Source organism: Cyprinus carpio, chromosome B7, assembly GCF_018340385.1.
Source record: "Cyprinus carpio isolate SPL01 chromosome B7, ASM1834038v1, whole genome shotgun sequence".
Lineage (NCBI taxonomy): Eukaryota > Metazoa > Chordata > Actinopteri > Cypriniformes > Cyprinidae > Cyprinus > Cyprinus carpio.
The window spans coordinates 35,508,832-35,535,973 of NC_056603.1; the positions used below are offsets into that span (position 1 = coordinate 35,508,832).

General features: G+C 38.3%; 1 protein-coding gene across 1 annotated transcript; it reads left to right on the forward strand.

Annotated features, from left to right (window-relative positions):
• On the forward strand, positions 1–26,641 carry nsmaf (neutral sphingomyelinase (N-SMase) activation associated factor). The gene is given in 33 exon segments (XM_042728439.1): positions 1–503; positions 6,394–6,540; positions 7,985–8,074; positions 9,030–9,108; positions 9,184–9,248; positions 9,376–9,412; positions 9,495–9,545; positions 9,711–9,782; positions 9,877–9,924; positions 10,021–10,073; positions 10,500–10,629; positions 10,730–10,801; positions 10,943–11,051; positions 12,117–12,293; positions 12,373–12,452; positions 12,549–12,639; positions 13,165–13,228; positions 13,321–13,372; positions 13,552–13,672; positions 14,717–14,848; positions 15,998–16,040; positions 16,184–16,344; positions 18,004–18,016; positions 18,018–18,110; positions 18,216–18,274; positions 18,377–18,441; positions 21,034–21,101; positions 21,247–21,370; positions 21,803–21,886; positions 24,000–24,150; positions 24,271–24,373; positions 24,481–24,590; positions 26,212–26,641. Coding segments are annotated over 32 exon segments (2,730 nt in total). The 5' UTR covers positions 1–503; positions 6,394–6,502; the 3' UTR covers positions 26,307–26,641.
• Positions 26,642–27,142: the final 501 nt, after the last annotated feature.

Below are 27,142 nucleotides of genomic sequence, written 5' to 3' on the forward strand. Positions count from 1 at the left end.
GTTGGCTGGTCTCAAGGTTACAAGCTTCTCAAGCGGATCCCTTGCCTACCTCTCAGCCTGTCTATCCTGGAATCCCCAGCTATCTATTGAAGGACTATAAGTTTCAGCTCAGATAAGACTGTTTTCTCTGCTTCCATTGATCAGAAGTTTTGACTCTCCTATGTTGGAAGTTTCTCCTCAGTTGCCTTAATAAACTGACCTGCATGTTAGAATCTGCCTGTTTGCCTCCCTGACCAGTAGTGACAGAAGACCAGCCCCTAACAGTATACTCAGCAAAGACTCGGAGCACCTCCTCATCTGAATCACACCTCCCGCCGATTGTCACCACCATATCACCAGCCTGTCCCATGGCTTGGCCAGCAAACTTCTCTGGTTTTTGTTGTAATGTTCCCTCAATTTCGAGTTGCAACCCCACCTGTCTCTGTTGGTGAGAGAGGAAGTGGAAGTGGAAGTGGAGTGGAAGACCCATGGAGTCCTGTTTGGAATTTGCAAAAGACTCTCTGGTATATTGAACCTCATTTACACCGTATAGACAGACAGCAACAAACAAGTTAGCTGTTGCATTTAGTATTTCATGAAAAATAATTGCCACGGTTACACCTGTTTTATAGAAACCCTCACTTGATGTTTCTATTTTATCTAATTTTCGTCCGATTTCCATTTTGCCATTTATTTCTAAGATACTGGAAAAAATTGTGTTTTTACAGCTCCAGACCTTCCTGACTGATAATCAGGTTCTTGAGAAGTTCCAGTCTGGGTTTAAATCACTGCACAGCACAGAAACCGCTCTTGTAAAAGTTCTCAATGATATTTATATGGCAACAGATTCGGGGGACTCTGTCATTTTAGTAATGTTAGACCTGTCCTCTGCTTTTGATACTGTCGATCACTCAATTCTTATCTCTCGGCTGGAACACTGCGTTGGGTTAGGGGGGGCTGTTTTAAGCTGGTTTAAATCTTTTCTTACCAATAGATTTTTCTCAGTAAAAATAGGAAATTTCTCTTCTCCTAGCAATCTTTCCTGTGGTGTGCCACAAGGCTCTGTTTTAGCTCCTGTCCTTTTTTCTCTTTATCTTCTCCCTTTGGGTTCCATTTTTAGGAAAACATAATGTTTCATTTCACTGCTATGCTGATGATATGCAAATCTATATGCCTGTGTCTAGGAAAAATAACAGTTCTCTAGGCAACTTAACAGCATGTCTTGAGGATGTGAAAGCTTGGCTTGCCAATAATTTTCTTTTTCTGAACTCAGACAAAACAGAAGTCATTGTTTTTAACTCCTCAGAATCCAGGCCTAATAATTACCTTGACCTTGAATCTCTAAATCAGTTCTTCTCTCCCCAAGTACGGAATCTAGGTGTGATGGTAGATAGGTGCCTCAAATTTGACAAGCAGATAAGCGCAGTCATTGGGTCCAGCTTCTTCTCTCTTCGCTCTTTAACAAAAATCAAATCTTTTCTCCCTAAGCACTCCATGGAGACTGCTATCCATGCTCTTATTACCTCTCACCTGGACTATTGCAATTCCCTATACTTTGGTATATCTAAGTCCCAAACGGCACGCCTACAGGTCGTTCAAAACGCAGCGGCGAGATTCCTGAAGGGGAAGAGGAAATTTGATCATGCTACCCCCCTCTTAAGATCCCTTCACTGGCTTCCGATTAATTTTAGAATTGATTTCAAAATTGTATTATTGGTTTTTAAATCATTAAATGATTTAGCACCTTCTTATTTGTCCGATCTACTTCATCCCTACCTCCCCACTAGAGGCCTTAGATCCAAAGATAAGCTCCTCCTTCAGATTCCCACAACCCGGCTAAAATCGAGGGGTAACCGAGCCTTTGAAGTGGCTGGCCCAACACTGTGGAACAAGCTCCCACTCCATATTAGATCTGCCTCCACTTTGTCTGAGTTCAAATCATGTCTCAAAACTTATCTATTCTCTGTTGCTTTTAGCTCATAAGAGTGTTCTATCATAAATTGTTTTGCTACTATTTGTGTACTTTATAAGTGTTTTGTTTTAAACTGTTTTGCTGACTTTAGAATACTTAATCTCTTATTTTTCCTAACTTGTACAGCACTTTGGTCGGCCTGTGGCCGTTTTTATTTGTGCTTTATAAATAAACTGAACTTGAACTGTTTGTGACTGAATGGGTGAAGGTGGCATTCATTTCGTTGCTATCCGGAAGAGCCTTGCAGTGGACCGAAACCTTGTGGAATTCACAGAGCTCTGGGGTTCACTCGCTGGATAGCTTTGTTCAACACTTCTGGGAGGTATTTGGCCAGTCAACCACGGAGATCACAGTACATGAGGAGCTTTTCCAATTGCGGCAAGTGGATTTATCTATCCAAGAATACACGCATGCTTCCGCACCCTTGCCATCAGCAGCGACTGGAATGAGGCTGCTCTGCTCTCGACCTTCTGTTGAGGCCTGAACCCCCTCTTACGTCAACAGATGTCCATCTACGAGGATACCGTGGGGCTCGAAAGCTTCCTCCAAAAGGCAACACACATCTCTCAGAACCTAACGTCTTGCCATATGGAATCCATACCAGCTGCTGCTGCCTCACCCAGCCTCTCACCTCCAGCTCCAGAGCCCATGATCACGGATAATTACCACCTATCCTCCACGGAACGGTCCCATCGACTCACCCATGGCCTCTGTCTCTACTGTGGATTCAACTAGCACCAGCTGCGCACCTGCCCCATTCGTCCCCCACGCCCAGCGGTGTGTACTATCCAGATCACTCCAGATGTATCTTGCATGATGCCTCATATAGATGCACTACTAATGTATCAAAACCAATCCTTTCCAGTCAAAATGCTCATCCCCTCCCACAGCCTTGCTGGATTCAAAATTCCCCGTTGCAAAAATGACACCACTTACCAGATCACCACTGTCCAAGGAAAGCTGCTGGGCAAGGGACCGGTTCGGCACCGCACGCCAGAGGTCGGTCTACATATTGGGTGCTTCTACACCGAATGGATCTCACTACTGGTGCTGGAGGAAGCTGTCATGAACATCGTCCTGTGATGCCCTTGGCTCTCTAAACATCAACCCACTATCGCCTGGATGTCCAGTAAAATCCTCAGGTGGAGTGTGGTGTGTAAGCTGGAATGTTTAAAGGATCTGCCTGTTCTGATCTCAGTCCGAACCAACCTCTCCATCCCAGACTCACCGCATGTCACTCCTATTTCTCCTGAGTATCAGGCGTTCCAGGACGTGTTCAGCAAGGTTCCAGCCAGTTCGTCCTCCTCTAAATCTGATATACTCACCCAATCTTGAAGAACACCGTGACCATGTCACCCGGGTACTCCAGCGTCTCCGCCAACATCACCTGTATTTAAAAGCTGAGAAATGTGAATTCCACAAATCCACCATTCACTTCCTGGGCTACATCGTCACCCCTGCAGGAATACAAATGGACCAGAGGAAGGTGGATGCGGTTCAGAACTGGCCACAACCCACAACGGTCAAAGAGATGCAGAGGTTCCTGGGGTTTGCAAATTTCTACCGCCGCTTTATCACCCAATACAGCCAGAAGGTGGCACCACTCACCTCTCTCCTCCAACAGAAGGCCAAAACCCTCACCTGGACCCCAGAGGCACACCAGGCCTTCCTCCAGCTCAAGTCTGCCTTCGGAAACTATCCCCGGTGGAGCAGAGCTACGACATGGGGAATCTGGAGTTGCTGTCCATCAAGCTCGCCCTGGAGGAGTGGCAGCATTGGTTAGAGGGTGCCCAACATTCATTTGAGGTGATCACAGACCACAAAAACTTGCAGGCTCCCATCCAGTGGGCACTCAATGACCAAATCCATGCCGCCACTTTCACGGAACCTGCTCTCTGGGATCCGGGCACCCAGGCAACCACCGAACCCTCTCGCTCCTCCAGAACCGCTACTGGTGGCCCAACATGTCACCCGATACGTCAAGGGTTGTTTGGTCTGTGCCATATCCACTATGACGTCTGCCTGAGAGTAAAGTGGTCCCATTACCCATCCCTCGCCGGCCCTGGTACCACCTGGGGGTGGACTTTGCCACCGACCTCCCTCACTTCAGTTTTGACTCTCCTATGTTGGAAGCTTCTCCTCAGTTGCCTTAAACTCACCTGCTTGTTTGAATCTGCCTTGACCAGTTGTGACAGCACCAACATGAGTAAACAAAATAGTCAATTTGCTTGTTTTGTGGAAACATTACAAGCACCAACCTGTTTATTTGTTGGCATAGTCAGTTGGATGATATGTTTTGCATCCTATACATACATTTACGTACACAAAACTATGTCCCCTACAACTCCCTACTTAAATAACTGTATCTTATATTTAATTAATTTTGAAAACAGAGTTATTTTTCATATCATATTTTTTTGTAAGTCATTGCCAATGTCATTTCCAGTCAAAACACATTTTATACTGCAAGTCTCTGGCTTGCAAACAGCATATAAATTTATTTGGCATCGACGCTTCTCTCTTTGGTAATTCACACTATGTGATCATCACTCATGTGAGCGAGCATTAGACTCAGATTTCGAGCTTTGGCCTGCAATCTGCAAAAAAAAATAAATAAATAAATGTTGGCAAGTGAAAATCAGGCCTAAAATCGTGTACCTGACATTGGGGTTTATCACAGAAGAACTATCTGCGCTGCCATCTGGCACAGGTTTTGTGCCAGAGGGCCTTCCTGATGGAACCCAGCACTGAGAGTATGCAACCCTGCTGGAAGACACACACACATTTGTTTTATCCATGTCTTAGAAATATATTTAAACAATCATTTGCAACTGCAGTGATGTTTTAGGGGTGGACCCACAGGCTAAAAATCATTCAAAATCATAGCATAATGTTCTGTATTCATTAAAATCCCACATATTAGCATCCTGTTTCCAACCATGTCTTAAATTTATATTAACCCACTCATATCTAATTTCATACCTTTCTTCCAGGATCATCTGTCAGACTTCTGTGATTTGTTTGTTTGCTACAACGTTTTAACCATATAATGCACCAACTAACAACAACGGTTGCTCAACAATCTAATTCCATGTGGGAGCTGCATTCAAAGTTTTGTGCTTAAAAAGCGACCAGTGCATCTGGGACACAGAACAAACTGGTCCGGCCCCTGCCTCTTGCACCTTTTGGTTCTTACCCCCACAATGCACTGCGCAAATTAAAATATGGATAAAACACCTGTGAAATTCAATACAAATACATATTCCTTCATATTTAGATGTTAATTTGTGTTAAGAGTGTAAGTTAACCATGTAATTTGTAATCTGTAGACTTCAATTTGTATGTAATCTACCCAAGCACTGGAAATAAGTTTGGTTTCAGCTAGTTATTTGTTGCTATAAAACGGTGTGTGGCGTCATTATTGCGCACCTGTGATTGAGTCTGGGTGGGACTTATTGTGACTCCACCTCACAATTTCTACTGTTATATGCTAATAACATGCTAAAATCAGTATGCCAAAAGAATACTATGTGCAAAAAATAGTGTTCTCCCATGAAGCCACAAGAGAGAATTTATAAATGGCAGTGCAGCAATGCAACTGACGCAGGTAGGTCAGGTGACAGTAACAGCATGGCGAATGTTGTATGTCAGAATTTCATTCATACTACCCAGTGGGTACCCATATTCATACTATATAGAACAGGGATCTCCATCCCTGCTCCTTGAGAGCTACCGTCCTGCAGACTTCAGTTCCAACCGTTTCTCCAACACACATGTCTGTAATTGTCAAGTAACCCTGGACATCTTGAATAGCTGGTTCAGGTGTGTTTGATGGAGTCGGAGCTGAAATCTGCTGTACTGTATAGCTCTCCAGGAGCGGGGTTGGAGACCCCTGATATAGAACATACTTGGGTCTACACATACTTTTTAACATCTGTGAAGTAGGTTCAAATTCATAAGTAATATTGCTAATTCATTTGGCCAAATTTTTTCTACAGTGGAAGGAAATAGCAGTGCGTCGTCCATCTTTTTTATATAATAAAAATAAATATATTTTCTATATGTAGTTCAGAATGAAAAGGATTTTTTTTTTTTGTTTTTTTTTACAGGTTTACAGGAATTTTAGAACCACTACGGGGTGTTTATTTATTTATATATTTGCTTAAAGGTACTAGGCTATATACCAGGATGTCTTTATTTCCGGTCAAATTTTTAAAGGGTTTTTTTTTTTCTTTCTTTATCTTTTTCTGTTAGGCTATGTTTTGTCCTGGCAAGGTTCCATTAATAAAAGACAGCAGGTCACGTGGCTCAGCCTCATACTGAAGGACCGAAATAAGTTTTTATAAGTAGAATTTTACATTTGGTCCCGTCAACAGAATGTTATGAATAGATAAACACACAAATTCTAAAAACGTATATTGTTATTTATTTCTCCACGGCAGCATGACAGAGATATTAACGCCAGTGTGAACGCAAGCATGAGACGCGATCAACCGGTTCTTCCGTTTCAGAGGACTTCCGTGTTTACATATCTGCAGGCACTGATCCCTCATGGCTTTCATTACGAAGAAGGATCGCAGCAAAGAACGGTATTGTGCTTTCATATTTTAATTGACACTTTGTTTATACCAGCATCTCAGACGGATCAGGAGGGTGTTTTCTCTCAGGTCCGTCCAGTAGGACTCTGACTTGAGGCCTTTTGTGTCACTTTAGCTCGCTGGATCCTCCTCCTCATAGGCCAGTAAACACATCACACACATGTGTTGTTACGCTTAGCGTTTATGTTGGAGTATACATGCAAGTTTAATCTTTTCTTGTTAATACTATTATTTTGACTTTAAATAACATTTTCCTAGCATCGGATGATTTGTATAGGGAGACAGAGCGGTGGGCACAACACCGGTCCCTTGTTTGTTTCAAGCCTGTGAATAATCCAATTATTGCTGTAATGTTAAGACTCACATTCTCATTGTGATCGCAATACGTTTTTGTTTACACCTATTGTCGAAATGAAGTCTCATTTTTTGCAGTTTACAAAAATTCTGATTGCACTCACATGATATGAGGACTGTTATGTCACATGACCAGCTGTGTCATACAGACTTATATTTATATTTATTAATTTGTTTAGTTCCTTCAGGCAGTGTCCAGGGCACTTTACTTAAAGTCCCTGTAAAATTAAAAAAGGACGATTTTTATTTATTTATAGAATGTTGCAGCATTTATTATAATTTATTTAGCTCTTGCATCATTATTTAAAAAAAAAAAGAAGTGCCTTAGTAATCTTTAATTAAAAACGTTAACATCTTATCTCATTATCGTCCTTGGTGTGAACAGACCTTTACTGAGTGTACATTGAAACAAACTATTAATTTTTAATTATAATTTGAAACCAGAGGGATACTTTACTCAAAATCGAAAATGCTCTCATCATTTAGAGAATTAGTTAGCCAGAAGTGATGGTTTATTAAAATATTAATATTTTTCTCACACACCTGTTGTTTCGCTTTATCCTCTGGCTTTGTATGGGTTACCATTGGGATCATTTTGTTTATGAAGCATTTATAAACTTTTGGGCAGCTATTCTCTTGCATTATATGGACTCACAGAGATGGAAAGTTTTTTTTTTTTTTTTTTTTTTCTAACAATATTTGTTTATGTTCGTCTAAAGAATGTATCTCTTACATCTGGGACGGGATGAGGTTGAGGAAATGATGGTCGAACCATTCTTTTAAAGACACCGAATGAGAATTTATTTCATAGGATTCCAACATAACATAAAAAATACAAAAAATAGATCTTAAAACACAGTTGCCAGTAATACAGGATAGATGTCCAACGACATCATAAGACACCTGCAAAACAGCAAAAGATTATTTAAAGTAAACCTTTAACATTTTTAAAACTCACATTGAAATACAAGAAGTGGGGTTTTTGATAAAGGAACCTTCTCATTCCTTTAGAAATGTATCACTTTGGAGAATGGAGAAAAAACATTTTAAACATTTGCCATTTGTTTATGCTTATGTGCAGATTTTCGCTGCTGTTGCTGGATCTGGAGGAACATTATTTTGAACAGCACACTGCATATAATCTGACTGCCAGAGGTCCGGAGGCAAACAGGTGAGCTAACTAACTGAATAACTGATCTTGAATAATGTATTTGGGAAATGCAAGATGTTTTCAGAATATGACACTGAATTGCTTGGATGTATGTTTGTCTAGTGATGGGAAGCCAACTCCAAAAAGGTTGATTCCTTGACTTTAAATAGCCCTTGTGCCAGAGTCAATTGTAAGACAGGAATCGATTCTTGTTGAGTCTGTTGGTTTGTTTGAAATCGTTTACTTGTTCACTCATTTACTGATCCCTATTCAGTGCATGGCAGTTAAGTGCACAATACCAGCAAGGAATGAACTAAATGAGACGAGGTATATGGACACATCGCACGTCAGAGTGCCGGAGCTGTTGCAGAGTGTTTACCTACACTCATGTTCACACTCCATAGTGTCACGGGCACACATCGGCCAAAACACTGACACAACATACAAGAGACTGAATGTCATTCTCTGGCATCATGTTCATTTTTGAAACAATAAGAAATTGGGTGTATAGCAGGTTGTGTTTTTATTTATGATTCCTTGAACCCTTATATGTGAAGGCATATTTCCTAATTCACTGACCCCCCCCCCCCCAGTTCACACCTTAGTGTATAAGAATAGCTCAAACAAAAATTGAACTTTTGTCATCATTTACTCATCCTCGTTTTGTCTTTACATGACTTATCTCTCCACGGAAAACGAAAGTGGATTGTCTGAGGTGCTTTTTTTTCTCCCATGGAAGACTTGACTTGTTCTGGAAAAGATAGAAAGCATCATAGTATGTAGTATGACATAACTTTTATGGTACATTATAGATCTTCTGAACCATTACAATAATTTTGTGTTGAGAATACACAAAGCTGTTTCATTGTTTGCTGAAATTCTTCCCCTCCTCTGTATGATTCAGCATTTGTCACTAAACAAATATAGTCTTTGATGACTTTTTATAACTCTTTTTGATATCTCTTTTTATACACAGACGAACTAGTGGCTCGCTAAAAATCTGTTCCAAATCAATCATTTTTGAACCCGACGATGCTGTTAAGCCTATTTTAAAGGTATTATCTTCATATTATCACTAAGCTTAGTTGCTGTTTTTCTTGTTCTACAATAAGAAAATGTATTTCTTGCAGATTCTTCTGAAAGACTGCAAAGGAATAGGAGCAGTGGAGGAGAGGGGCCACAACCCGTTTACAGAGTAATACTGATGATCACTGTTCATAAAAATAATTTGTTTTGTTTGATGTAATCGGGATTAGTGCAATTTTGCATTGATATAATTTTCATTATTTTCTTTTTCAATTTATTTTTATGTGTGTTTGCAGAAGTAAACCTGCCTGTATTCTTATAGAAACCAAGCAGGTGAGTGTGCCTCACAGTTCCTCTTAATTCTTTTATATCTGTAGTCTTATCTTTCAGGGGGTTTTTTTTCTTTTTTTCTCAGATCTATCTAATTAAAGAAGAAAATATGGTTGCTCCATATAAATATGAAAGGGTGAGTTAATTTTTTCTGTCTCTGTCCAAGATAGATGAAAAGTGGGTGGGGAACAAATATTTAAAACGTTGATATTTTCATCTGTTGTTTATTAGAGTTTCAGCAAATTTCAAGACATAATATTTATTCATTTGTTTATGTATTGATTGATTGATTGCATGTTAGGGAGAGAAAAAGGTCACATTCCAATTGGAGGTGCCAGGAAAAACAGAGGATATTGTTCAGATCTTATTACAGGTTTGCACCCCTCCTTTTTTTCTATTCATTGAGATTTCTACTTTTCATTGGGTCTATCATCTTGTTTGTTTAATTAATTTGGCAATTTTTGCAGTTACACAGAGCATCCTGTCTGGATAAGCTGGGTGACCAGACAGCAATGGTCAGTAAAATGAAACAAATTTCCATTAATAATAATTTGCTTCCCTTTTTGAATATTTATAAATGATCTGTGTTTGATCTCTTTTTTTTCTGCTGAGTTGCAGCTATACTGCAGTCCAGGTTAGCAAGAACATGTTTTGATAAAAACAGGTAAGAACCAACAAGTATCATATTCATTCAGTCGTTCAGTCGTTCGTTCATTCAGGTGTTGATGATCTCAGAGTTCACACTGCATACAAAAGTAGTACATAAGCAGTACATACACTACCAATCAAAAGTTTGGGATTAGTAAGAGAGTTGTTGTTGTTTTTGAAAGAAAGAAAGCAAGAAAAAATTGTACTTTCATTCTCAAGGATGCATTAATTTGATCAAAAGTGAGTATAAACCCGCCTTACAGCTCCGATGCGGCCACAACCCAAAAAATAAAAATTTTAGTATTTTGTCATATATGTAGTATATGTCTTTCCAATATTATTAGGTTGCAGTATTCAGAGAGTTAACAGACCCCAAACCGCTGTTATTTCAAAATTGTGGTCTAGTAGAAAGATGGATTAATTATAATGTTTGTGTGTGCAGTTTTCAGCATGTAACAGAAAACCCACACATGGAGTGTGTGGCAGAAATGGTTTCGCCTTTGGTGACAAACGCTGGTCACGTTTGCATCACGGATTGCAATCTTTACTTCCAGCCTATGAACAGCTATCCTGTGAGTTTTTGTGCAATCCATGCTTTCTTTGGCATAAATCTTTTTATCAACTGTGCAGTTCATTCACTGCAGTTCTTATGTGTTTCTGTATTTCTAAAAGGATTCAGTGGTGCAGATTGGGTTACATAGTGTAAGACGCATCTACAAACGGAGACATGGGTTGAGGCCTTTGGTGAGTGTTTGTTTAAAATTCTTCATTTATTTATTTGTTCTCCAGTTTTGTGTCTGTTATGGTATTTACACACAAAAACAAAGATATAAATTGCAGAGATGCATTCATATGTGAATTTATGTGTATTTACTGTGTGTGTTAGGTCTTGAGGTGTTCTGCACAGAGAATGATCTGTGCTCCGATATCTACCTGAAGTTCTACAGTACTAAAGAAAGAGATGAGCTTTACTACTACATTGCAACTTTCCTTGGTAGGCTTTATTTTTATGTGTGTGTTTTAATCAAGGGTTTACTGGGAGGTTGTCACATGGGCTGTATTTCTGTAAATATAGGGGTGGTGGTGGTGTTTATATATAAAATTAGAAAATTATCATATTTTTGAAATAGTTGTTGGGTAAACGCAGCGGTGAACATAATAAAACCACATTTTAATCCAAAAAAAAAAATTATTTGTAATTTTATTAAAATGGTGGTTTGATGTTTTTTGTTAACTTTTCCATTTTTGCTATTTCATGAATTCTGTTTTGTTTTACAAATCAGTTTCAGTAAACAGCAGAATAACCCACCATAGTGTTTTTTGTTGTTGTTGTTGTTTTTTTTTTGTTTTTTGTTTTTTGTTTTGCTGAGAAATAACAGTGAAAATATTTAGTGTTTTTTTTTTTTTTTTTTTTTAATAGCCAAAAAAACCTATCTAAACTATCTAAAATATTTGATTGAGTAAAAAGTGTGACAGCCAGCCCTGTCAGTATTATCCTCAGTGTATAAAGGTTAAATATAAAGGATAACCGTATTATCCTGCATGTAAAGGTCTAACTTAGGCAGATCATTTGAGCATTGGGTAGTAAAACACCTTTATGGTTGAACCTCTGAGATGTATTTTTTTAAATGTAGTTTGCTCGCATAAGCCTATTACTTTAAACCAACAATTAGTGTTTTTTCTTCATCAATAGTGCATAAAATGTTGACAAACTGAAGAGTACAGTCAACGTTCATTGACTTTAATTGACACACCCCTAACTCAGAAGGTTGGGAGTTAAATAAAATCCCCCTCTTAATTATGAAATTGTAGTAGAATTCCTGTTATTTAACTTGGAAGTATGACTTGAAAAGAGCATGAAGTTGGTCTCCAGGAGCAGAAGTTGGACCTGTTCTACCAGACTGACCTTAAAATCATGTAAAACCAGCTAATAACAACCATGTTCCAAAAAACAGATCTTGGTTTTCCAGCAGGGTCTAAAACAGAATGAATTTGTAAGTATGTACAATCCAGTTTAAACGCAGTGTATTTACTGAAGATCTGTGTGTATGTGATGTAGAAAACCATATAGCGGAGTGCACAGCGGAGAGCTACATGCTGCAGTGGCAAAGAGGTCACATCTCCAATTATCAGTACCTACTTCATCTAAACAATTTAGCAGACCGCAGTGTGAATGACCTATCCCAGTATCCAGTGTTCCCCTGGGTCATCAGTGACTACAGCAGCACCCAGCTGGGTCAGTCTCCCTCTAACACAGACACACACCTGAGAACACCCATCACACACACTCATGCTAAAAAATATCTTGTTTTCAGATTTGCTGAATCCTGCTTCATTTCGAGATCTCAGTAAACCAATTGGAGCTTTGAACACAGAGAGACTGGAGAGATTACTGGTGAGAAATCCAGTAGTCACAGACAGCCTTTTTAATATCCAGATGTTCCTTATCATCATATAAAAATCTCTTGTGTCTTGTGTGTGTGTGCTACAGGAACGCTACAGAGACATGCCTGAGCCTCATTTTATGTATGGCAGTCATTATTCATCACCTGGATATGTGCTTTTCTACCTTGTCAGAGTTGGTAAGGATTTATTTCAGCTTTATGACTCGGCAACAGTATTCGGGAAGAAGTTTTTTTTCTAAATACAGTTTGAGTTTCATTTATTTAATGGATGACCTTTGTATACCAATTTAGATGGAATTGATACAAGAGATGAGGACATCTATTGTCTATATCTGAGCATGCAAATTCAAGCTAATTTGTCAATCCACCTTAATATACTGTTAATGTTGCCATGAATTTAGCCATTGTTGCTGATATGGCACTTAAAACAAATAAATATATAAACAATCCATCTCGATGGTTATGAGTCCTGGAACATAAACAGGTGTGCTCTGGCCAGTTTTACTGACATGTGGCTTGCATAAACTTTGGTAGCTTTGAAATGTTGCCTTGTGAAAGCAAAACGAAGGAGAAACCAACATTATAATAATTTATGTCCGTGTTTCAGAACAAAGCATGCAATCTATAGATCTGAATTTTTTCAATTTGGTGATAGCTTTTGTATGCTGCAGAGTTCGATGACATGTTTTTGCCTTTCTGCAGCTCCAGAGCACATGCTTTGCCTACAGAATGGACGATTTGATCAGGCAGACAGAATGTTCAACAGGTATTTGCACACACCAGAAAACAAGCACACACACACACACACACAAAAAAAACAAAACATTTGCTTACGTTAATGTGCACTTGTGTATGCAGTGTTGGTGAGACGTGGAAGAATTGTTTAGAGGGAGGCACAGATTTCAAAGAGGTGAGTTTTCCGAATTTAACTTCCTGCCTTTCTATCTTATTGCAAACCTGATTTAATAATAATAATAATAAAAATAATAATAATAATAATTTAGTGTGGTAAAATTGACTTTTGTGAACTGGTCCAATTGTAGGTCATGTAATAAAGTACTTGGTGTGTTTTTATCTGTGTATTTACAGCTGATTCCTGAATTCTATGGAAGTGATAGCAGCTTTCTGAAGAATCTGCTAGGTTTGAATCTGGGCAGGAGGCAGGGAGGAGGCAGAGTTGAAAATGTTGAACTTCCTCCTTGGGCTTCAGGTGCTCATTCTTCTTTTTTTTTAAGTTTTTTTTTTTTCAAGTTAAGTTTAATAAATAAAAAAAGAGAGATATTTCACGTCCTTATCTTGTGCTTTAAACAACAGTGAAAGTATTTTGAAAGTCATTGGTTCAGCCTGTGTATCGGTTTGTATCAAAATTGTCAAGTCTGATTAATTTCCACAATTCAGTTTAAAAAAAGTTGCAAGGAATGGTTAAAAATAATTAAATAAAATTGTATTACAAAGATGAGCATGTTTTTCATTTATTATTATATTCATTTAAACTAGTGAAAAACATGCCTAATATATTGTTTATCTAGTATAGTATATTTGTAGTTCTTGCATTATCTCTAAAAATATATATTTTTTTAAATTATAGTCCTTCTGATTTGGAAAAGTGTTGATTATTGAGATATCTACAGAATGTCATCTCGTAGCTGGAAAGTAATATTATATAATCAAGATAATCACCCAGTGCTAAATGTGCTGAAATAGCAAATCATTATTGTTCATGTCAGTGTGTGTGTATCTGCTTTCTTTTAATGTTACTTAAGCTCATTATGGAATACATTTAATACATTAAACCCAGCCATAGCTGTTTGCCACAGTTAACCATGTCACTTTTTATATTGATCTTGGTAGCATCAAATGAACATTGAATATATTTATGATGAACACTACTATATTTAGGAATGCACTGTAGTTGAGTCCACTTTTGGCATTTTAAAGAGAGCGGTGAAATGATGGCCTGCATTATAGCGGTTTACGTTAACTTGCTGCATCCTCTAAATTAGTGGTTTCTAATCCTGGTCCTGTAGAACCCCCAACACTGCACATTTTAGTCTTCCTAATTAAATGCACCTGATTCAACTCGGCTCATTTGTAAAGACTCCAGTTATATAGCTCAAACTATTTGACAATTTTGGGATGAATGAAACTTAGGTCCCATGTGCAAATAAACACCACCCATCCTGCTTTAGAGCTCTATGTATGAAATCACATCTTATATTTTATTCACATTTCTCTGTGTTGTGTACATATGCAGATCCAGATGACTTCTTGGAGAAAATGCGTTTAGCACTGGAGTGTCAGTATGTGTCTGAACACCTGCACGAGTGGATCGATCTGATTTTTGGCTACAAACAGAGGGGAAGTGAAGCTGTGGCTGCCCATAATGGTAAAATAGACAAACGCATATTGGAATCAGTCAAATATTCAGTTATAAAAGAGTGTTTAAAGTAGGGCTGCCCCCTAATAGTCGACTAATCATTAGTCAACCAGAAAAGGCTTGGTCGACCAAAAATTTATTAATCTTATTAGTCGCTTAGTCGCAGAAAAAAAAAATCCACAGGTGCAGTTCGTGACAGATTGTTAACGGCTAGTCTATGGTAATACAGTACATCGGGCATGACATCCAAACATCATTCATCCACCACAAATATGGCTTATAATCTAAAACGATGTAAGTATTAGCAACTTTACATGGCCGCTTAATGTAATGTTAACCTAAAGAAATGTGTGGTGTTCAAGTGTCTGTGCGGAGTGTGTAAGCTGAACAGCGCTCACAGCAGGGCAGATGGAGGCGCCCGGTGCGCTCATTTGCTCCTAAAATATTTTGTCATTTTTGGTCATACAGATAAGAGTAATACATCTTTCAATTCTGTAAAGACTCTACATTTATTTATGTGAACTCACAATAAAAAAAAAAACACACCGCTTTTGTAAAATAATGAAAGCAACATGATGCGCTTTCTGCCCTCTTGGTCTCTCTGAACTTGAGCACGAAACTCCGTGTATATCTTTGCCTTACAGACATTAAAATATATCTTTAGAGAGTGAAATGTCTTCTTTCAAATGAACTAATTCAAATGGAAAACAAATATTTTCAGATTATGTAATCCGTATGAAACATGCAAACAGCTGCGTCCACTGCGGAGATGACGAGTCGGTGTTGCCGAGTTCATCTATTAAACCGAAAACAAAGAAAGGACGAGTTTATCATATTATTAAAATGTTAATGCAGCCTCGTTACTGTTTTACCCTGATTCATTCATAATCATTACTTCTGCCCGTGCGCTGTGGCAAGCTTTATGCGTATGCTTGAGCGCTTATTAGGCTATGTAGGCAATTAAAGGCTCATTAAAATATTTTAAATGGTTTATTAATAAACATGCGATTAGTTGACTAATGCTTAAAATGAATGACTACTAGTCGACCAGAAAAATACTTAATCAAGGGCAGCCCTAATTTAAAGTATGAAGGATTAGTGTGTTATTGATGTTTTTTTTATTATGAATAAAAACGAATGACGTTTACTATATTACAGTTTTCCATCCATTTACATATGAGGGAGGAGTTGACTGCGATAGGTAAACTTCATTAAATTAAAATGTATCCCTAATTAAATAGCTCATACTGTATTTGATTGCCTGAATGTCTTTTTGATCCAATTTTTATGTTTTTTATATATGTCAGTGTACATTTGGCAGTGTGTATGTCTGTGTTTCTGCAGTATTGAGGACCCAGATCAGAAAATAGCCATGCTAACTCAGATATTGGAGTTTGGACAAACGCCACGACAACTCTTTGTCACTCCTCATCCTCAGAGGATCACTCCGCGCTTCCACAACCTGTCAGCAACCCCCAGCCTCAGCAGCAGTGAGCTCTCACCATGTACGAGAGAATCACACATGTACTGCACTAATGGTGTTTGCTTTAGTTCAGTTTTCACTTTAAAGCGGTGGTTCACTGTTTTTTCTAGGCTTGTTTGTGTTTATGGGGTGCAGTCTCATGTGTTAATGCTTCGTAAAAAAAAAACATTATTTTTCACATAATTTACCTTTATTCCACAGCTCTGTCGCTTCTCTGAGAAACGCGCTGATCATTTCCTGTTTTTATGAAGCCCCTTCCTCAGAAATAGGCGATGGGCTCTGATTGGTTAACTAGCCCTGTGTGCTGTGATTGGCTAAACTGCCTCTAGTGTGCGTCTAAACATCCCGCCCCTCACCTCAGCAGCAAGTGCTCCAGTAGTATTGTAAACAACGGTGTTATTAATATTGCTTATCATTTTGAGCCCGATTGAGAAGCAGAGGATATTATTGAAGAGGATCGTGCAGAACCTGTGAAAGCACAGCTTTTAATGGAAGGATTATGTTTTTTGTTTGTTGTCTCATAGTTTTAGATACGCTGTTATTTGTAAATGCTTCTGCTTATGTTACCCTTTAATATACGTTTTATGCTGATTAAAGCTTTAATACAGTATGGCAACTGCATGCGTGTCCATGTTTAATGGTTCTCATAGCTATGTGAAAATAAGTGTATAATTGGATCAGTTCATTGTTGGAGATGAGCTGAATGAGAGAGAGAGAGAGAGAGATGCAGAGCGTGTACAGAGCAGGGGGACACGAAGAACAGTATTAAGAACCGCTGCTTTAGAACATTGATTTTGAAACTTGTGAGTCCTTTAGAATTGTTAGAATCGCGATACACATATGAATATTTTTTATGTACACCTCATGGCTTCACCCCCTTTGCTGCCTTTTCCAGAGGGCAGGGTTTATCTGGGTTTGTTACATCACGAACCCAGGAAGTAACTTGTTGTAGTCCCTGCGAGCCATTTTTGTAGGCATTAAACTGCCAGGATTTTAAAAGACGATATCTCCGTTTGCATTGAACTTTCAGCTTTGTAACTTTGCAGATATTGTTATTGCTCAAACAGCAACATTACACACTAACTAACATTAAAAAAGTGAAATCGCAATCAACCACCCCTTTAAAGTATGTACTAGCAGCGTGCACAGTAAGCATGCTCCATTGCAATGGTTTCCAGCGCAATTATGCAACATGATTCCATTCATTTTCAATGTAGAGTTGGTGAATTCTGGTGACACAAGCAACAGTGACCTTTGCCAACCTGATGTACTGTAGGTGTATCAAGTGATTTATCAAAGAAGTTGTTTAACATTAACCAAATAAGCAGCAATAAAGTGTAGTTTAAAGCTTTGTTGAGAGTGTCAGTCCAAATCGATTTTTTTTTGTCCATGTCTGAATCCGATCATATTTAGCAAGTTCAAATGGCAAAAAATCACAGGAAATACAATTTTGTGCAAATCCGTTCATATGTTGCTTGAAATCCTATTCAAATCGCATTCCTGTAAATCCATTTGAGAATAATTTTTCCGTGCCTTAGAATGGCTTGCATGTAACTCTTCACCCTGACCTCTTATATGTGGAGCCATGAATATGCAAATTAAACTTTTAAAGTTTCATTTTCTTTGTAAATTGTGTAAATTTTTGATGCTAAAATCCTACTAACATAAATGTTTTGTGTAGTGTCTCCAAGTATGGTCATTTGAGGACCTGACTGAGGAGAGTAAGAAAATGGCCTGGAGCAACATGAACAAACTTGCATTGCAGTCTTGCCACAAAATACACAAAGAGTGAGTATCTGTTAAGTAGCTTATCTTTGTAATTGCGTGATTGAAAACAACGATTAATATTGGATTTTTAAATGTACTTTTGACCCTTTTATTTTGGTTTTGTAGAGCAGTAACAGGCATTGCTGTGGCCCTCAGTGGGGATTCCATCTTCTCAACTTCTCAAGGTTAGGAATATTTAGTCTTAGAGGTCCTCAGAGCTTAAATAAATAAATGATCACCAATCAAAGAAAGAATAACCAAAAAATTACCTTAAATTAGTCAAATACACCACACATTAAATAAATAAACGAAAAAAAATCAACTGCAAAGAAGTGTGTCCTTCTCGAACATGGTTTAGTCACAAGTAATGTAAACTTAAATATACATTTAATAAAAGAAATAAAATTTTAGACTCCACATTGAAGATGTTAGTTTACATTAAAAAAATTAAAAATATTATAGTATCTAGCCAAACCCGCGCTCGCTCGTCCGCACGCACACACCCACTCGAAAGAAAACACCCACTGTCACGATCTAATGCACTGTAAATGCCGGACTGCAAAGAACTAACACCTTAACCAACATAAAAATCTTACTAAACACAGTAGCAAAAAAAGTTATTTGCCCTAAAATAAACCTCAACTAAAAAATCACTCTATTTAATTGCATATACAATAAAATATACAATCAATAAATTATACAATAAAGGTCACTTTTCAATCCTGTTTGTGAGGAATCTTTGCTCTGCACATGTTGTACTGTATGTCTGTCTAACACACCTGATTCAGATCATCAACTTTTTAAGAGAGAGCTCTATGAACTGAAGTGTCTCAGATCATCAACTTTTTAAGAGAGAGCTCTATGAACTGAAGTGTCTCAGGCTCTGTCCACATTAATTAATGGACATTAATATGGATAAATTTTCTCTTTTTCATTTTCATCCACTCGGAGATGGTGTTTTTGTCCAACAAAAACCAAGCTTTCTGAAGACACTGTTTTTGTGTTACTCTGGGAAAAAAAGACGCATATTTAGTTTGATTAGGTTGTTTTATTTGCCAACGAGTGGAAAATTGAAAATTGTTTTATGTATAAACTTTTGGTCTTATTAAAGTGTAACACATTTAAACTTTACACAATTGCCAAGATATTTTCTCATTCTACTTGCGTAACCCATGTTTTATGAGTAGTCACTGTACACCATGGCCAGGTTAGAATGAAATTGTCTCAGGCTACTTGCGTAACCCATGTTTTCTGAGTAGGGAACGAGATTCTGCATCACTCTGACGCAATGGGGAACGCCCTCTAGGCATACTGATTGTCTGAAGCCCATTTAGAATCATGCCAATTCATTGGCAGATGGCGCGGGCGCCACCCGACGCTCTTGCATTGCCATCCTTATATGGGCAAATGTGCCATCTCCTCCTCAGATTTCTCTGCCGAAAAAGATCTCTTGTCAGCGGCGTGAGGAGCTTGGCAGCAGACGCAACGTCTCGTTTCCTACTCGGGGAAACATGGGTAATGCTAGTAACCTGAAATGATCTCTTTCATAAGTTCACTCAACGGTGCGTTGCTCTGATGCAATTGGAACGATATACCAACCACGCCAAGCTAAAGTGCTGCAGTATCTGGCCCGATGAAGAACCAGATAGTATCCCTGGCTGGTTCAAGCAGACAAGACCCAGGAACCAGGAGCCATGTCAAGATCCAAATTCTAGAACCTGATAAAAAGTGTGTGGAGAGGACCATCCTGCAACTACACACACATCCTCTAGGGGGACTCCCCTAAAAAGAGCTTGAGAGGAAGCCACAGCCCTGGTGGAATACGCCCAAAGCTGAGACATGAAGAAAGACCACGCACCTCGTATGCCAGCGAAATAGCGTCCCTAAACCAGTGTGAAATTCTCTGCTTCGACACGGCAAGCCACAAGGTCACCAGTTGGGCAATGGGTGGCCTCGTGCTCTCCAGACCGTGTGCGGTGGGGGATGACCCGGGTCGCTGCTCCTACTGGCGGTCTCCTTCCTGGGCAACTACCCATCCCACGCATAAACTGAATGAGGGCTACTGACTGGAATTTGACTGCTCGAAATCTGTCAACCACAGAGTTGACTGCCCCCCAAATATCCCAGACCGAGAGATGGGGGTGTCAAAGAGAAAAACTTTCTCCTTCTCACAGATCTCTGTGAGATTAAGCCACAGGTGGCACTTTGCAGCCACCGAGCCCGCCATAGAGTGCCCTATAGCACGCGCGGTGTGCTTGGTGTCACTCAGGGCCAAGTCTGTGGCTCTGCAGAGCTCTTTGACTGCCTCTGATAAGACTTCCGCCCTTTCTGAAAAGGGTGGAAGTCGTCCTACATGGTTTATTCGGAAGGAGGGGCGGGACATCCAGGAAGGAGCCGATGATGGTGAGAGGTGCATAGCTAGAGTATCCTTGATCGCGGGGATGATGGTATAGCCCTGCTCCACAGAACCCACTAGGTTGGTGAAGTCAGCGGCTGCCGTGTTAGTAAGATGGGCGGAGAATGGCTGCTTCCAGGATCTGGAGATCTCCTGATGCCGATCACTGAAAACGGTTAGCTCAGGAACCGCTCATTGAGTTTAGATGACTGGAATTCGTGGGGCTTGTCGGACCGATAAATAGAGAGCCTCTCTGTGGCGCGCACCAACACGTCCAAAAGCTCTGATTGGACCACGGAGGGCCGCAACTCCTTGCCGCTAGACGGGAAAGCCTTGGCTGAAGCAGGCCCAAAATCCTCAGAGTCGGATGCCACGGTGTACAAAATGTTCTTTAGGCCGAAGTAAATCGCATTGCGTGCCTCCAGGCTAGGGCATAAATATTCTTGTGCTAATTCAACTGGCGAGAGGGAGAGAAAAGTGTTGAGTGAACCTATGAAAGAGAACTTGTATTACCTCTAACTAAAACATTTTTCTCAAATTACCCTCAAGGCACTGTCCTCCTGTCTGATGCTGCCTGATGATAAGATTGTTGTGTGCTCCTCTTGGGACAACAATGTGTAAGTATTTATATAGCAACCACAATCATATCCATACAAATATGTAATCAATTTAATACATTTCTAAATTTTTCTCTTTTTTTATCACTCTTCTGCCCTTTTTTTCTGTTCACCTACTCTTCGATCCCTTTCTTGTTTCCTGTAGATATTTTTACTCAATAGCATATGGAAGAAGACAAGACACTTTGATGGGTCATGATGATGCAGTTAGTCATATTTGCTGGAGGGATGACAAACTTTACACAGCATCTTGGGATTCGACTGTGAAGGTCTTCTAAATTAATCTAGCCAAGTTTGCTTTCTTGCAAAACATTTAGGGCAGGATAAATCTTAGTTTTAACTCTATGAGCAGATCTGAATGTACTGTTCAGTTACCAAGGACACCTTGTTTACTTGGTACTAAATGTTTCAAATAAACCTTTTATTAACATTTTTTTCTGGTGAACTAGAAAAAAATAAAATTAAATAAAATTAAAATTGCTGATTTCAGTAGGATCTTGACATTTTTTATGAATTTTATAGAACTTATGAAATCTGTACTTAACCTAAAGGCATCTTTAAAAAATTATAGTGGCATATTCTAAATAATTTATCTTTCCTTTTATATAGTTTAAATGATTAAACATATTTTAAAAACAAATAATTGTTATGTTAATCACTGTTTCAATTGACGTCCTACTTTATCTGTTTTACTTCAACAGATTTGGAAATGTGTAGCAGATGACATCTCCAGTAATAAAAGGACTCAGTTTGACCTGCTTGCTGAATTTGAACATGAGGCGGGGGTTAGTGCTGAGGAATCTTTAAAAAACTGCAATATAGGCAAATGTGTCAAACAGCTGATTATTCATTTTTGTCACCTTTCAGAACTGAGGTGTAAAAGTTTAGTCTCTTTAGTTTTTCATATTAAATGTTAAGTCTCATAAACCTACTATAAACAGATATTTTTCATGCCAGATTGTACAACAAATTTTAGTAGAGACATCTAAGCAGCTCTGTTTACTAAAGCCAGTCACATAGCTGACAATAAGCACGTACAAGAAGTTATTTTTAAGAAGTGAACAAAGTGCCATAGATGAGTTTAAACAATGACAAAAAAAAAACAAAAAAATAATTGGAATAGGAAGCAATCTATTATTAGATTTCTCTATATAACTTTATTCAAGCTACAGAAAGGCAAGCTTTTTACTGAAAAATGTGCAAACTAATCAGTTTTGAGCCTATGGTGAAGTCATGTACATTAAACTACATCATACTTGCCCCAAATCATTGCATATTGCATTACAGGATTGCGTATTTTGCTTAAATAAAGGTAGTTAGGTGTTGGTTAGTTATTGCTATACAATTGCCATTAATTTAACTAATTAATTGAGACTCTACCATGTAAACAGATTTTGGATTACCTTAAAGTCATACACGAAGTAAACAAATCGAATTAAGATGTGGAGTATTCCTGTTTTAGTCGCATTTAGGGATGCACAATAAATATCGGCAAATGCTGCTCCACGTGAAAGCACGCACATGTAGAGATTTACAGCTGATTACAGAACTGGCTTTACTGACGAGATGCACATTAATATTGTGCCGATATTTATCGTGCATCCCTTAGTCGCATTATTGAAGTGTGTTACAGACATGTACACACCTTAGTCACATTATTACCATCGTGTAGGACTTTTCGCCGCATTTTGCGATACACACATGGCAGTGGTCAACCGTTTGATGGCAAACAAAAGAGGATGGCTTCAACAACATTTTCCGTTTGCACGTATAGCATGACAAATAATTAACTGCACTTGAAGCTTTCACTAGATGAAAAAATGAAACACCCAGAACTGTACATGGCTTCATAATGAAGACAAACTATGTTTAGACTTGAAATTCTGGGTTGGACATCAGATGGCGTCACGTGGTGATGTAATGACGTGTGCCATTAATCGATCTGTGTACTACAACATGTAAAACAGGAACATGAAAGGAATATTCTAAAAGCAACTCATGTAAACATCTTAATCATAATATTGTCTTATTAAGAATAAGGTAAATAATTTGATTACCGTTGTCCATGTAAACGTAGTCAATGATATGCAAGTGCTATAACAAGTCTCAGTTAGCTTAACGCAGCACACGTAGCAAGTTTTTTTTAATTTTTTTATTATATAATAAAAAGAAAACCGATGGAATAGAAAAAGGATAGAGCAAGCTAGAGGGCTTTTTTGCTTTTGCTAATTGTATAATAAATAAAAAGAAAAAGATAAAATACAAAAAGATTAGAGAAGCTAGTGTTAGTTCTTTTAAAGAAAACAATCAGTTAGTAAATGAATAGAGTGCAAGTCTAAAAGGGTAATTTTTTTAAGAATAGAGTTAGAATAGAAAGTGCTAGAGTTGGAGGGTCAAATAAAGATGGACGATTTGTGTTTTTAGCTATTCTTGAAGATGGCTAAGGACTCTGCTGCTCGGACTGAGTATTATATTTCCTTACATTACAGAGTTAATTGGTTGAGCCTGACATATTCATTATGTAAAAAGTTATTATTTGCTTGTCTTCGCACCATCTTTTACAAAGTGTCTAAATGATTTCCATGCCACAATTTTGGGAGAGTTAAACTTTTTAATAATGTAAGTAATGTAGTGTTGTACACACACATAAGTGATAAATTCTTCTTTTTATTAAAGTAATAAATTATTAAATCTTAATCACATATAAAATAATAATTGTAATAAGTCTTAAATATAAAATGTGGCATATATAATGTTCTCTCACTAAAGAACATGCAAAAGCTGTTCAGTTGTACATTTATGAGTGCACTGGTTCAATTGGTGTCCTAATGCCTTTTTATTATTTTGTCAAAAATGTAACATTTATGTAATAAATATATTGTAAATACATATTTACAGGTTAATACTTTAGATCTCAGCCCAGCTGGCACACTTTTGGCAACGGGTACTAAAGAAGGAACACTTACTCTTTGGGACATTGCCAGCCCTCTCCCACTAAATCAACTGACCTGCCATTCTGGAAAGATTCATCAGGTGGCTTTCAGTCCTGGTGAGTGTGTGTAATGCATATGTATGTAAGAAAATTGATCAAGATCTCTGAATTTTTTTATTTATTTATTTATTTATTTTTTGGAGGTGTAATTTTGTATAATTTAGTTTTTGTGTTCAGACAGCAGACATATACTGAGTGTTGGGGAGGACTCGTGTTTGGTGGTTACAGATGTGCAGACAGGCATGCTCATCGCTACTGTACATGCAGAGCAAGAACAGAGGTGAAAAGAACACACAATATTTATTTTGCACGGTGTTTCATGTTAAGGAGCTATTATATCAACATGCACAGCTTCCTTTAAGTCAAAGATTACTTTCCTCCTTTTAGGTGTTTCTGCTGGGATGGAAACACTGTGTTGTCTGGAGGGATGTCAGGAGATCTCAGTGTATGGGACCTCCTTAGCAGTAAAGTCATCCACAAAATACCTGCACACTCAGGTAAAGAAACACTTGTGAGTCTGACCAGGGGTGCGTTTCCCAAAAGCATCGATAGTCGACTATGGTAGCAATTTCTGTTGAACTCTGTTGGTAACAACGGAACTTGTTACCATAGTTGCCTTTGGGAAATGCCCCCTTGGTCTGACCAACTGTCATTGTCACTGATGTTGGTGTGAACAAGGCTTAAGGCCCTGTTTACACTAGTGTGTTTTCGTTTTAAAATACATAACTTTTGCTACGGTACGCCTATTGTTTACACTACTCTGGCGCTTTTGACCCTCGAAAACGTAGACTTTTGAAAACGCTTTTGAAATTTTAAGTTTGAAAACTCTGGGGTTGCGTTTCAGTGTAAATGGACCTAAGCGGACACTTTTGAAAACGATGGCGTGGCTGCCCACGTTCGCTCTGCATATCCTTGACGACCGTGTAAACAATAACATCATGCGCTTTGTTGTACCCATAGATGTATATGTAGATTCCCCATTCGATCACTCCAAGCACGTAGACGCGATCTAAATAATAGGGAATCTGCCTATTCATATCTATGGCTGTACCTGCATGAATGGTCACGTGACATGCTTGTTAGGTTGTGTAGTGTAGACGGAGATCGTTTCTGAAACGCATCGGAAACACCAGTGTAGACGAGGATCGCTTTCATTCTAAAACAAAAAACACACTTTAAAACGTAAACGCACTAGTGTAAACGGGGCCTAAGTCTGCATTCTAACTGAAATTGAGTGACTTTAGTCATTTAAAAGCAAAAATGAAAATTCTATCATTAATTATTCAACCTCATGTTGTTCCAAACCCATAAAATCTTCATTCAGCATGCGTGCACTTTATCCTGAACATAAACATCGCTGATTATGTTGATTACATTGTTATTGTTATTTTCTTTGCACACAAAAACTATACTCGTAGCCTCGTAAAATTATAGTTGAACTCCTGATGTTACATGGACTATTTTACCAATGTCCTTGCTACTTTCTGTGGGTTGATCGTGGTAATATCTTTGCTGTCTATGGAGGGTCAGAGAGCTCTCAGATTCCATCAAAAATATCTTAATTTGTGTTCTGAAGATGAACGGAGGTCTTATGGGTTTGAAACGACATTAGGGTGAGTAATTAATGACAGAATTTTCAGTTTTGGGTGAACTATCCCTTTAAATGCTCTGTATAGGCAGAAACTCACACACCCACACTTCATGTGAGATGTACAAGATTTTTGACTCAAAACTAATTCCAGTTGTTGGACATTAGTTTAATGCTAAGCAAATAATGCGATACTCTGAATAAAAATACATAAACATACATATTTTACTTACTAAATATCGTATGTTCATTTTGATTACACTGGGCTAGTTTTATCTTTTTTTTTTTTTTTTTTTTTCTAATCTCTATCTCAACATTTCTCTTAATTATCTGCCATTTTGGATAGCTTGGGGAAAGTGGCATTTTCTTTCTGTATTAAGGATAGTAGCTTAGAATTTAGTCAAAATGCATAATATTTTTGTTTAGTCAATTTTTGACATAGTTTTACTATATGTAGAACTCTTCGTAGGTAACATTCCAGATTTTGGAACAGCACTTTGTATTAACCTGACTGTGTATCTTTAATGCAGGTGCAGTCACTTGTATGTGGATGAATGAACAATGCAGTACTATCATCACAGGTGGTGTGGACAAACAGATCATTCTTTGGAAACCGGAGTATTAACAGTAACACTTCAGTGATGTTCGACAAAACAATTCAGCCATTTTTCAGACCATTCGGACCAAGGTCCATTTTCACCATGTGATTTCATGAGACAATTTGAACAGTACTGAAATCCTCTAAAATTGAAATCTTTACAATGTGTTTAATACAGTGGGAAAAATATTTATTTGACCCCCTGCTGAAGTTGTAAGTTTGCCCAAATTCAGCAGGGGGTCAAAAAAAAGAAGGGTCTGTAATTTTTATGGTAGGTTTATTTTAACGTATAGAAACAGAATACCAACCAAAAAAAATCCAGAAAAAACACATTCTATAAAGGTTAGAAATTGATTTGCATTTCTGTGAGTGAAATAAGTATTTGATCCCCAAGCAAAACATGATTAGTACTTGGTCCAAAAACCCTTGTTGGCAAGCACAGAGGTAAGACGTTTTTTGTAGTTGGTCACCAGGTTTGCACACATCTCAGGAAAAATTTTGGTCCACTCCTCTTTATAAATACTCTCTAAATCGTTAAGTTTTTTTGGCTGGTGTTTGGCAACTCAAAGTTTTTTGCTCCATCCACAGATTTTCTATAGGATTGAGGTCTGGAGACTGGTTAGGCCCCTCCATGACCTTAATGTGCTGCTTCTTGTTGCCTTAGCGGTATATTTGGGATCATTGTAATCCTTAAAGACATATCCATGACCCATCTTCAGTGTTCTGACTGAGGGAAGGAGGTTCTCGTCCAAGATTTTACAGTACTTGGCCCCGTCCAATTGCCCCTCAATGCAGTGAAGTCATCCTGTACCCTTAGCAGAAAAACAGCCCCAAAGCATAATGTTTCCACCTCCGTGCTTGAC